The sequence below is a fragment of the Bison bison genome, unplaced genomic scaffold, assembly GCF_000754665.1.
Source record: "Bison bison bison isolate TAMUID 2011002044 unplaced genomic scaffold, Bison_UMD1.0 scf7180017864495, whole genome shotgun sequence".
NCBI classification, from domain to species: Eukaryota; Metazoa; Chordata; class Mammalia; order Artiodactyla; family Bovidae; genus Bison; species Bison bison.
The window spans coordinates 6,738,376-6,751,220 of record NW_011495054.1 but is presented as its reverse complement, the minus strand read 5'-3'; the positions used below and the strand labels follow the sequence as shown (position 1 = coordinate 6,751,220).

The 12,845-nt window shown below is 44.2% G+C and overlaps 1 protein-coding gene across 7 annotated transcripts in view; it reads right to left on the bottom strand.

The window, feature by feature from the left end:
• Positions 1-12,845, bottom strand: part of GIT2 (G protein-coupled receptor kinase interacting ArfGAP 2) — a 41,697-nt gene that overhangs the window by 4,948 nt on the left and 23,904 nt on the right. For 2 of the 7 annotated variants that reach the window (XM_010828652.1, XM_010828653.1), the window contains exons 13-15: positions 11,308-11,450; positions 5,225-5,473; positions 3,519-3,608 (exon numbers count right to left, since the gene is read on the bottom strand). In XM_010828652.1, the coding sequence (XP_010826954.1) occupies positions 3,519-3,608; positions 5,225-5,473; positions 11,308-11,450 (482 nt within the window). Of the gene's footprint in view, positions 1-3,518; positions 3,609-5,224; positions 5,474-6,081; positions 6,857-9,206; positions 9,357-11,307; positions 11,451-12,845 lie in introns of those variants that run through there. The other 5 variants (XM_010828649.1, XM_010828650.1, XM_010828651.1 and 2 more) reach the window with 5 other exon arrangements.

Genomic DNA, 12,845 nt, shown 5'->3' with positions numbered 1-12,845 from the left:
TCAGCAGAAACCCTGGACCAAAACCTGGAGCCTCCGTCTCCTGCTGCCTGCGATGCCCCAGCTCGGGGTTCTGAGATCCACCACTGCTCTCAATCTGGCCCTCCAAGAACCACCTTTAGAGACGGCTTCTGTGAGCCACAAGAGGAAGCCAGACATCACTCATTCATTGCCACACGTTGTTTGTGGGCCAAAATGGATCAAGCCGGTGTGACAACTGGTTTCCAAACATTTTCATCAGTCTCCCCAAACATCTATCCCTTAAAACATAAAGATACAGCGTAAAATAAAAGGGATGCAGGAACCCTTGAACTGTTTTGAGCAATGGCAGCACCACTAAGTACAGGGCCTTCAGGGTGGGGTGGGGGAGTACTACATTTAGAGGGGACCACATTCCTTTGAAGGGAACTGTGTTAGTTCTGGAGTATTTAATACAGAGGATTTCCTCTCATTATTTATCCACAGTGCTTGAGAATTTCTTCATTTGAATAGAAATCTGTGGAAGCCGATTTAAAACCTAGGTTGATTACCAATTGTAAAAGACAAACATGAGCTATTTCTAGTTCTATACCCTGAATTTAATCCAAGTGAATCAAAACATGTGACTAAGGAATTTTATTGCAGCTGTAGTAAGAGATAGCTGCAAATTCAGAATTTCTTCATGTGTAAATTCAGAGCCCTGTTTTAAACACATGGAGTCCCTGTAGCTTCACTCATAAGAATGGTTCCCTTAGACTAAGTCAGTTAAGAAAGCCTCCCTAAAGTTTAATTATTTGGTCCTTACTGATCATGCTGCTTGGCCTTCTGAAGGCCTATGTGAGCAGGCAGGCAGGCAGCCCCTAGAATACTATTAGGACTTGGTGCTTTCACTGCCCAGGGCCTGGGTTTGTTCCCTGGTTGGGGAATTATGACCTCACAAGCTATGGGTAAGGCCAAAAAAAGTTTTTTTAATTAAGAAAAAATTTTTAGTAACTGGTAAACAGTGGATCCAGAAATGGTTTATTTCCTTCTCTATCAGAATATGTGTTGCCTGCTAGCCTCTCTCTGATCTCTCCCAGGTAGAACGCTCTTTCTGTGTGTGCGCTGAGGTCTTTCGCATCTCCCTTAGATGCTCTATTTGGTTCCAGCCACTTAACACAAGACACTTGCGATGGGCTTCTAAAGAGTCTGTGCTTGAGTTCATCTGGCAAGTGATTGAAAGTGTTGGCTGGCAGCTGCACAGACAGTCCGCAGAGCTAAGTTCTGTAAAAACTACAACATTCAAGATCCCGCTGTTTCGATCTCCTACCAGCAAGCAGCGCTGCTTCACTTATTGCCTCTGATCTGGCTTCATGAGCCAATCAGTGAGTTAGTGGCTACTGGCTGTCTAGATGAAAGACCAAAGCAGGCACTATATCCCAGGAAGGGAACAGTGAAACCAGGCTCTTCCAGAGATATTTCAAAAAAACAAAACAAAACCAAGACAAAACAAAACCAAAAAACAAACAAACTCCTCTTACCTTTCACAGTGCATGTTTGAATAATCTTTAAATTCCTTTTCCTTTAGTTTTTATATATACATACACACAAAGATGACTGTGTGCTTCCGTGTGTGTACACATATATAGAGCATAAAATAGAATGTGAAACACTTGCATTTAAATAAGGATTCTGAGAAATTTGTCCAGAGTAGTTCCAGTGAAAAAGCTAGAAAACAGAATTAAGCCCAGAAAAATCCCATCTATTTACAATGGATCTTTTTGCCTTCCTTGATGTAAATTTGACAATTACAAATCAAATGTATCACCCATGATCAAAAGTACCAAGTTTAATTGAAGCATGTTACAAGAGTAATGACTCATCTATATGATTAAAGTACTCAGGAAATGCTTCTTGAATACAGATAACAATGTACAGCAATAACCACCCAGGAAATCGGTTACTTACATTAAATCCTTCATTGTTGTCAACAAAAGCATATTTCGGGCTTTCAAATTAATCAGTGTTAATTTTAAGGAGATTACCGTCAACATGCAGAACTCAGGTCTATTAGTTAAAAGTGCTGCTCTCTTAAAGCTGTTAATAGAAAAGTTACCTTATAGTTGGTGCTGGTTCAGTTTATTTAAGAGAGTGGTAGCTTTCTCTGAATACAGATGTGCCAATAAAAACCTAAACTCATGACGCAGCTGTCAGGAGCAACTGGGATCACCAGTGTAAATGACGTGTATAAATCACTGTCTCAGCAAGCAGTCCTGGCAATAATTCTCAAAACTACCAAAAATTTAAAAAAAAACACAAACTTTCACAGCGGACAAAAAGGTTTACCTGACTCTTAGCAACATTTCAAGAAAGATATCATTTCTATTTAGCTGCCCCGGGATGGAACCTGGGTCTCCTACATTGCAGGTAGAGTCTTTAGCACTCAGCCACCAGGAAAGTCCTTAAGTGAAATACTCTAGTAAAACCAGTGCAGTTCGACCTCAGAACTGCTCAGAGGATAGCAGCATACACACGCCAAGAGGCTTCCTTTCAATAGGTTACCTCAAACATGCAGAAAAGAGCCCCTGAAGGGCCACAATGAGCTGTGAGGCACTGGGAAATCCCTCCTGAGTGGGAAAGAAGACTCTCCGTAGTTCCAGCCAAACGTGGAGGGAATAGACAAAGGCCTGTGCAAATCCCCCCTGGTCTGTAAAGGTGGTCCCTCACCCACAGCCTCCCTCCCTCCTTTCACTTTAGGGACACCATCCTTCCAGTAAAAGGCGCGAGAGCCAGGACCTGAACACAGGTTTTCAAAGCCTGTGCTCTTCCATGACTTTCCCAGTTTGCTGTCATGTACTCTTCATGCATCAAGGCATTTTTTAAACTGACAGGGCCTTTGGGAGCAGGGGTGTCACCTAACTTCCTAGGACTCTTTAATTGACTTTCTGAAAGGCAGGGTGTGGATGAAGTGCTTAATAAATACTTGCTGCCTGGCTACTCTAAAGGGAGCTTACCTGAATCACATGCTGTTACTGGGAATGTAAATTATACATTGGCAAGTTGGACTTGACCAACTAAGAGTGAACAGCTTTGTACTAACAGCTACCTACACCTCCAGTCCGGATGTGGAATGCAGGGACTGCAAAACCTGGGTCTGTCAAGTCAGGTGCTGACATAACACGTCAAGACGTTGAAAAAAAAAAAAAAGAAACACGGTGACTCAGCGTTTCTGTTAGTCCTAATAACACTCTCAACAAAATTGCACAGATTTGCCATATTATGTTTAACCAGCAGCCAGCTAATTTTCTGATTATTTAAAAAGACAGAACGTTCAGAATCAACGTTACAGGGCGAACTGTGGACTGTGTTAAATGTCACGTGAGACTGAGCGATGTGGAGTGAGCTAGAGGGAGGCCCTCTCCCGCAGACATGAGTGCGGGTGTGCGTGCGTGGCCTCATGCAGGACAGAAGGTGGTTAGTGGAGGAGGGAGGGCCAGGAGAAGCACCAAGCGCCCAGGAGCAAGGCCCCTCCTCCAGAGAGCAGACCATTCAGTGTACTTAACCCTTCGGGTGCTCTCGTCCCTCGACCAGGACAGTGTTGAGGGGAAGGAAGGCAGAGATGAAGAGGAGGTCACAAACGCACTCCTCCCGATCTGGAAGGGGAAAAAGAGACACACTCGGGAAAACACAAAACAAGCATGAAACCCCACCACCCACCCTGGCTTCACCTGGGTTCCCAGTTAAAAGACTCCTAAGGAGCAACTCACTACGTGGGATCAGTGCTGAAACACCCACGCTAGCCAACGACAGATCCCCAGAGATGTTTAATCCCTCAGTGAAATAAATGCCTCTCGGAAATTACTTGGAATCTGTAAGGCTACTTTTCCATGAGGGAAAAGACAGTACCTAGCATAATCTGTCAATTGTGCCAATGGTTTCTTTTTTTTTTTTTAATAGTCTTAAACAAGTATTTGTTTTTTAATCAGGACAGATGATATGAAATGAAAATCTATACAAATGATTTAAAGTTGGTTTATGTATATCAGATACAGTACAGATATGGAACTTTTAAAATAAGACATTTTTACATTTTAAATGTTTTTAAAATCAAAAAGTACACTGTGAAAATGAACAAAGTGGCTTTTCCTAAATTTTGTTCTCAGTTATACAAAAATAAGATTCTTAGTTCAATGGCATTCCCATTACACCAAATGTGTTGAATCAATTGTTTTAGAATGTTTAGCCCAAACAACTTTAAAAGCTGAAGCAGCAGATTCCCAATTACAATATAACAACACTGTAATTTTATCACACTAAACCTTGACAAAATTGAATAGGGTATAATTTCCAAGGCCATATTCTTTACTATTGACTCTGAGAACTTTTTTGGAAATTCCTATAAAAGTGGACTGAAGAGCAACTGACGTTCAAAAAGAAAGTATTACTCTCTGAAAAAATAAAATCACGTAGGTTCAAAATGCAGACAACATTTTGTCAAAACATAGGTTTTTAAAATAAATTAATCCAAAAGATATAAAATTTGAAAACCTCACAACACAATACTTCTTCCATGGGAAAAGCAAGAGTGTTAGCAGCCCGTTACAGAATACCATCTTTGGAACATAAAGCAGGTAAAGTTGATACAGGAGTTTTTACATCTCGTTCTCATGAAATGAAAAAACAACACTTTTTCCCCACAAGGGAGGAGGAGGAGGCAGCAGCTAAGCCGGCACACTGACCACAGGTGCAGGGCTGCCGAGGCCCACAGGCTTCCGACCAGGCCTGCACCCCCAGGCCACAGACGCCGCCCGCTCCACTCGGAGAAGTGGAGAAGGCACTCTGAATTCCAAGGGCTCTGCTGCATAAGTGGGCATGTGCCCGCCTACCTGGAAGAAGATGGTACTTTCTTCCAGTGGTAACCTTTATAAATTTTTGGTTTTGGATATGGGGAAGGAAGTTCATAACCAAAAAAGTTCCAACAGTGGCCACCCGGGAAATATACTATGGATATGGGGCAGAAAAAGGGGGAGAGGGGGCCGAGCAAGAGCCAGAATCCCCAGAGCTGCTGGGACACCTTCGGCCACGGGCCCTGACGGCTTGTGGGAACACCACAAGCACCTGTCGACATCCTAATACAGCAAACACAAGGACGGTTCTCGTAGCCCAATTTGGCAAAGCGGAGACTGGGGATCTGCAAGCTGAGAAGAGGGAAGGCAGGGGTCAGGCTGGACAGAGAGTAAAGAGTGGAAGCGCTGGTGGTGTTACTTACGTGCGCCGGGAAAGGCTGGAGTCTCGTCCTGCTCTCTTCGGGATGGTTCACTTCTCCCATTGGGAGATAGGGTTTCTGACCCGATCCTGTCTCGTACATGGACATGGGCCTACTGCCCCGGGCAGACGGACGTCGCTTTAAGGAAGAGTGGTTGGAAGTGTCTGTGTACTCAGAACCAGTTTGCACCTGATATATATTGGTTGTGGCCTGTTTCCTGAGGTTCGAATTTTCACTCTGGAGTGTTTGAAGCTGAAAGACATGTTTGGCAGTGGGACTGTGTTTTTCTATAGCAAGCAGAAAAAGCAAACACCAAGTAAACGCATACGACTACCAGCTTTAACAATAACAACAGTAACAGCTTGCTGAGCTGAAAGTCAAAGGCAACCACAAACACAAACTCTTTCTTCTAGAATGAGTGAAATGCAATCAACTCACTTAATCACTTAAGCAAATGAAATCAATTCTGACTGTGGAAAAGTTGCAGTTTGGACTTTTTAAAAGCAAAATATCTCAAGGCTTAAAGACTGGTCATGGTGGCCCTGGAAAATGTCTGCAGGCAGGCTGTTTCTAAGGCTATTTCAAGCAAGAGCTTGAGATCATTAAGACATCACTTAGGTAAGGCTGTTTCAAGCAAGAGCTTGAGATCATTAAGACATCACTTTGGTAACCTGCTTTTCAGATGAGCCCCTGAGCAATTTAGAAATGCCAAAAATGTCAGCAGACACCATGGAAGCAGCACAAAGATAACTTAGAGTTCTTTGCAAAGCAAGAAAGACAGTGAAATCCAGTTTACGGAAAAAAAAAAAAAAATCAGATGAGCTATTGCTGCCCAAAAAGCCAACAGGAAAAATTAAGATCAACAAGTTTTTATTATATAATATATTCTTTGAAATTCCAAACAACTGAGTATTTTTTTTTTCCTTAAAGAGAGGGAACCGGATCATGGTAAATTTGCTCTATAAACATATCATGAAGAGAACCGGAGGCCTACTGAACTATCAACATCTTCATCTGAACGCTCCACTGGCGCGCGCCGCCCTCTGGTGATCAGTCATCTTTCAGCCAGGGCCGGAAGACCTGGCCTCGCTCTCCTTTGGCTCTGTCACCCAGAAATGCGACCGTGATGGTGTCAGCTTTAAACACGCTAAGCTGCCTGGCACCACCCCATTTTAGTTAGAGGCTGGCACCTGGAGGCCCTGAATGCTCTTCCCATTGCTCATATGCAGGCTGCTTCATGGTGCTGGATGAATTAGAGTTACAGGGATCGGCAAGGAATTGGGTTCCTCTTTAGCCATCTGGCATGTTAGACACAAGTAACTGAGTCCAGGCTGTACAACGTCCTTCCCCTCTGGTGCTCCTCCATCCTTCAGGGCATTTTATAAGCTGGGTGTGGTATGAGTTCAGCTGTCTACTCCTTGAGAGAAAGCAAAAATCTGACCAAATTCCCCACCGGGGCCAAGGCTCAAGTCCACAAGCAACTGTGTCTGCACCAGAAGATCATTACTTTTTTCCAATAGCCAACCCATTCAGTGTTAGGAGTTACTTTCAATTTCTATTTAGAAAGCACCGCTCTGTGACAAATACACCAATAGTGGCTGCTCCTCTTCATTAATTAGCATCTTTTCCAAGCAACTGTTAAATGTGAAAGATCAGACACAAATCATGCTACTTTGTTGACTACTGTATTAAAAAACTTTACCTGAATTTGAAATAAAATCAATGTTTCTTCACTGAATAAACGAGTTCCATATACTTTATATCAGTAGTGCCAAACGCCTGTGAAAGTCTGACTTACTGACTTTGCCACAGAAATACCCTTGTTTTCTATTTTCTCGAAGCATGACCCTTGAGAAATGAGAGGATGCTTCTACACCTGTGCTTCAGGCCATAACTTGTATCTGCAACTCCCTTTCCAAGGATAGAATGGCTGCAAAGTAATAAGCACCTACTGAAAAGTGCTACATTCCAGGAGACAGACAGGCATAACGTGCCTGTCAAAACTACTTACTAGGGAACCCATGTTCTAAAGTGAAATAAATGGTCGAGGGCCAGACAGTGAGGAACATAACTGACACACGGCCCTCAGTGAAGGACGGGGGGATCTGGTCATGTGCTTATCTATGTGGAAACCTCCTAGAAGATTTTAGACAAGGTCTTGAAATCTGAAACTTTATCTTCACACTTTTCACTCTAGAACATCCAGTCTGGATCTCACCTGAATGTGCGAGATCTCAGCTGGTCTCAACTTTGAAAAGTTTTAGTACTCTGAATTTAGCGAGATGTCCTTGGATAAACCTGAATGATGCTTATCTTAATAAGAACCAGGCCATACTTTTTCTGTTTGGAAGGAGTACAACAGGAAATGAAAAGTTACAGATAACAGTTTCAGAAATCAAGAGCATTTTCTAAGAATCAAGGAGATAATCCACGAATGATGACAAATAATTCCACTCAACATTTCTTAAAGAAGCTCGAGACATTTGCTTTCAGAGATTCGAAGTTATCTCTGGTGATTTCTACAAATACTAAAAGGAGCATAACAGAATAAAAATGGTAATGCTTAGCAGACTGATTTGCAGTGGCAAAGTCAGCTTGTTTCAGAAAATGTCACCCCAAATCCATGTTTTAGTTCAACTAATGAGACAAACTATAATTCACTAAACAAAAGACATTTCAGAGAAGAGAGAAGTGCAAGCCCTGTACATTAAGGCAAAAGGGCACTTGGTCTGTCTTGTTCATGGCTGCACACCAGCCTTAGACAGGGCCAGGGTGGCAGAGAACAAATGTCTGATTAAAATCTGATTGATCTTCAGGTATTCTTATCCCCTTCTATTACAGGTATTGAAGCCATCTATGTCAAAATGTCTCCAAAAAATGATCTAGACTCAAAAAGAGTCCTGGACCAAGCCCCAGGTGAGGGTGCACTGCCGTGTCCTTTCCTGACAAGCAGAGGCACACGGGCCCCTTAGTTCTTCAGCCTTCCCTCAGGAAGCACCGCTGAAAAGGGCCCAGCCACAAACAAGGTGCGCTGTGTCCTCTGGTGGTGGTAACGATTCTGAAGCATTACTCTTCAAGTGACAGTAGGAAGATGCAGATACATACTTTGTTTTGTTTCTGGTTAAGGGAAGCGTGCGTGCATCTCGTTTTGTAGAGCACTGAATGGTGGGAGCAGTGCCGACAAAGTCTAGGGCAGAATTTAGAATTTTTCTACTTCCTCCTCTTAGCATTCTTATAAAGAATGACACACATAATCCTCTCTTAAACATTTTCTTTGCTACCGTCAGCCACACGCTTTTTAGAGATCAATATATTCATGTATTTCTGACTCTCTCAAAAGGTGGCAAACAAGCAAATGCTGAGCAAATGGGATTGTCTCTCACCAGCATACAGTTCTCGCTTGTACACATGAAAGGTTTTCTTATACTGAGTATCTATTCTGCGACTCTGAGGACATCATAAATTAGTGGTAGGAGCTGGCGAACAGCGCAGTGGGACTGTGAGACTAGGCTGCCAGGCCGGGGGTGGGTAACAATAAACAAGAGTGAACAAGGACAGCAGCCCGTGTGTGGCATGGGGTGGGCTCTGAAATGCTGGTGAACACACACCCTGTTCCGGGCTTTCGTCTGCTCTGTCTCATGGTGTGATTAAAATAAGCAGTAAACAGTAAGAATCACATCCATGGAACTGTGTCTAGCTTCCCAGGAAACACAGGATCCTTGCAAGGGTCTCTACAACTGATATGAACACTTACTTAATAGGTTATGATGTTCTCCTACCTGGGAAACTTAAACTGGATTTATATCTAATCAAAGCTACTTCGTTGAAAATATCCATAATACATACTGCTTCCAAAGAGACAGCTTGGCCCAGAGATTTTCAGGTCTGTTTTTCTTCCCTCTGATCACAAGCATCATGCCTGGGATTCTTCCTTATATACTATGGGGTTAAAGAGCAACCATCCTGGCATTTATTGACATGTTACCTTTTTCTGCATAATTCTCAGCTCGTCACTCAAGTTGTTATTCACCTTCATTAGCTGTTGTATCTTGGCCTCAGAAGCCACTAGAGCGTTTTTGACCTCCAAAAATTCCTGCACAGTGACTGGTCCATCTGATAAATCTGAATCTAGGCTCTAAAAATAAATTGGGGAAAACGTTCACAATCTGAGACGATGATAACATTCAAGACTAACAGCTCAAGAATTTCAAATTCTGACTGTGCCAGCTGGATCGCAAAGTTAATCAAACCAAATCAAGGCTTCTGAGAGGAATACAAAAATAAAACAGAAAGGTAGGGCTCCTATAATAGATGAAAAATTTTCAAGTCAGTATTTTCTGGCAATCAGACAGTGGGGCCACAAATCTACTCTAACATTGACTCTGTATACCTATCTCATCTGCCTTTCTCTTGTTTATTTTTCTTTTTTGATTCATTATTTCACTCATTCTGACAGATTTTTACTAAGCACCAGGCAGTGTTCTAGGGGCTTAGGTTACATAAGAAAAGAAAATAGAAAAAGTTTCCTGCTTCCATGGTGTTTACATCCCAACTGAGTGAGAGAGGGAAAAAATAATAATAACTACATAGTATAGGGGAATGTGATAAGTGCTATGGAGGAGGAGTGAGGGGCTGGGGAGCTGAAAGACGGGTGGGGGTGGGTGCATTTTAACTAGACAGCTGGGTCGGGGGACATGAACAACAGCCTGCAGGAGGGGAGGTCACTAGTCTGGTGGACGTCTGGAGGACAGCGTTCCAGCCTGCGGTAGGACTCAGCTAGAGGGCATGGGTATGCAAGGCCCAGAGGAGGGGGAGGCCGGCCAGTGCAGGGACCCTGTCGTGCAGGGTCCAGTCATGACCCGCCTTCATTCGACTGAACCCAGCACTTCTGGGGAGACTGGCAGAGACGTTTCAGATGGGACGGCTGACTCTTGCTGTCCCCTCCATGTTCCCTGCATCTGCCGGTGGCACCACTGACCCGCACAGCTGTTTAAGCTGGAAAACTCCAGACACAACTCGGGTAAATCTACCTTCCCACTTCCAGTGTCTAACTTGTCACCAAGCCCTGACTTTCCTGTCTTCCTGTTTGTCCATTCTCAAGTGTTGGCTGAGCCCCTGTGGGCCAGGTCTGGGATATTCAGCGGTAGGCGGGCCAGCCAGGCCCCTGCTGCCCTGGCCTTGGGCTCACCCTCTGTTACAGTGACTTTTTTTTTCCATCCAGACCCTCCCAGCTGAAGAGGCCCTGAGGTGAGCTGTGTCAGCTCTTGTTTGGACCTTGTCGGCACCTCCCTGCCTGGGTTCCTTTCCTCCGCTCCTGACCCACCAGAACGGTCCTCCCCAAACAGAGGACCCAACAAGGTGGACATGGTCTTCCTGCCCTGCCTAAAAGCTTCCTGGGCTCTGCGCTGCCAGCCGAGGTCTCGGCTCTTCAGTCTGGGGTCACATTCCTGCACGGTGTGACCCCTGCCCTCTGCCACAGCTCAGACTCCCTCTCCTTTCAGGCCGCCTCTCCACGTGACCAGACATCCCCCAGGTGCCCGTCTCACCTCCGCTCAGTCTGACCCCTCCCCGCCTCTCCACGTGCCCACGTCCTGGGCCTTCCAGCCTCCCTTGACACTCCCCGTCAGCGACAGGCTGTGTCTGCCCCCACGCCTCCGCTCCTGTCTGTATTTATGACCCTCAAACCGCGGTTCCCTCTCCTTTTGGTGAGGACGGCCTCACAGAGGAAAGAGACCAGGCATCATTTAGGAGAGTATTATCCAGAGAAGTTTGGGTAACTACCCAACAAAAGTAAACATTTGTTGAAAGAATAAAACCCACCCGTCCCTCCTCACAGGTTTTATAAAGTCAATACTGCAGCCAGGCTGTGAGTCAGCAACTGACTCAGGGGCGAGGGACCCCCTATTTTAAAACTATTTACCTTGTTGACCTTTGCTTGGGCCAAACTAGTAGAAAACCCAACTTTACCTCCAGAGCACCTTTCCCAGGCCTAGCCCTCAAATGCTTTACAAATCAGGCAAATTTTTAGGAGGAAAGATCTGAAAAAGAACATAAGCTCACTTTCTGTGTGCAATGCACCACCTTACCTTTTGCCTGTGGGCCTTGCTTGCAGTGGCTTCCGGATCCGTGTCTTCGTCTGACGCCACACTGTCGTAGTCTGGCTGGTCATTGTCCTGACTCTCAACACTGTGCTGGTTACTAATTGTTTTCAGTATCAGTTCCACATTGTCTGTCAACAGAAGCAAATAACTTTACTTCAGGCTTGAAAAGAACTTCTTTTTTCCTAAAAGAAAAATGAGCCATTTAAAAGACTGGAAGAAAAATGACAGAAATAGCAAGGTTCTATTCACCCCAAAAAGGGATAACAGAGCACGTTATCAACTAGACAGAGTCTACGGAAAACTATAGAGAGAGAGTAAAGCAACCATCTGAGATGCCTGCCAAAATGGGCACAAATTAGATGGCTAGGGAAGAGCTGCTCATGTAAGGTGGCTGCTGCTGCTGCCACTAAGTCACATCACTCGTGTCTGACTCTGTGCGACCCCATAGACGGCAGCCCACCAATCCCCGTCCCTGGGATTCTCCAGGCAAGAACACCGGAGTGGGTTGCCATTTCCTTCTCCAATGCATGAAAGTGAAAAGTGAAAGGGAAGTCGCTCAGTAGCGTCCGACTCTTCGCGACCCCATGGATTGCAGCCTACCAGGCTCCTCCATCCATGGGAGTTTCCAGGCAAGAGTACTGGAGTGGGTCGCCAGTGCCTTCTCCACATGTAAGGTGGCAGGTTCTCAAATTTGTAATCATTCAAGGAAACAGTATAGCTCGAAATCATGAAAATAAAGCTGTAACTAAGGTACAATTAACTGCAATTCAGTTACAACTGTAACTTTTTTACAAGATAATGTCAAGTCAAAACAGAAAGAAAACTGCTAAAGTAAGCCTAAAAACTAGGAGATCATTGAAAAGGCATGTTGGCCTTTCCTTAACTGAACGCCAGTGAGAAAGAGAGAGAAAGAAAATGACCCACTGGACACACCCATGCAGACCAAGAGCATATGGTTACAGGGAAATAGAGATGGTTCTATCGGCTCTGACACATTATGAATGAAAGACTTCGCAAATTATCCAAGTTTCTCAGCTCTCTTTCAGGCAACTCAAGCAAACCTCAAATTTCCAATACTGTTTATGAACATTTTGAAGGATAATATCTGGGTGATAAATTATGTTTACTCAAAGGGAATTTTAGTTTTCAAAATGAATATGTAAAATATACATACCATCAGATTACAGAAGTAGTAAGGACTCAATATAGAAGGAAAGTTATGACCAACCTAGATAGCATATTGAAAAGCAAAGACATTACTTTGCTAACAAAGGTCCGTCTAGTCAAGGCTATGGTTTTTCCAGTGGTCATGTATGGATGCGAGAGTTGGACTGTGAAGAAAGCTGAGTGCTGAAGAATGGATGCTTTTGAACTGTGGTATTGGAGAAGACTCTTGAGAGTCCCTTGGACTGTAAGGAGATCTAATCAGTCCATTCTAAAGGAGATCAGCCCCGGGTGTTCTTTGGAAGGAATGATGCTAAAGCTGAAACTCCAGTACTTTGGCCACCTCATGTGAAGAGTTG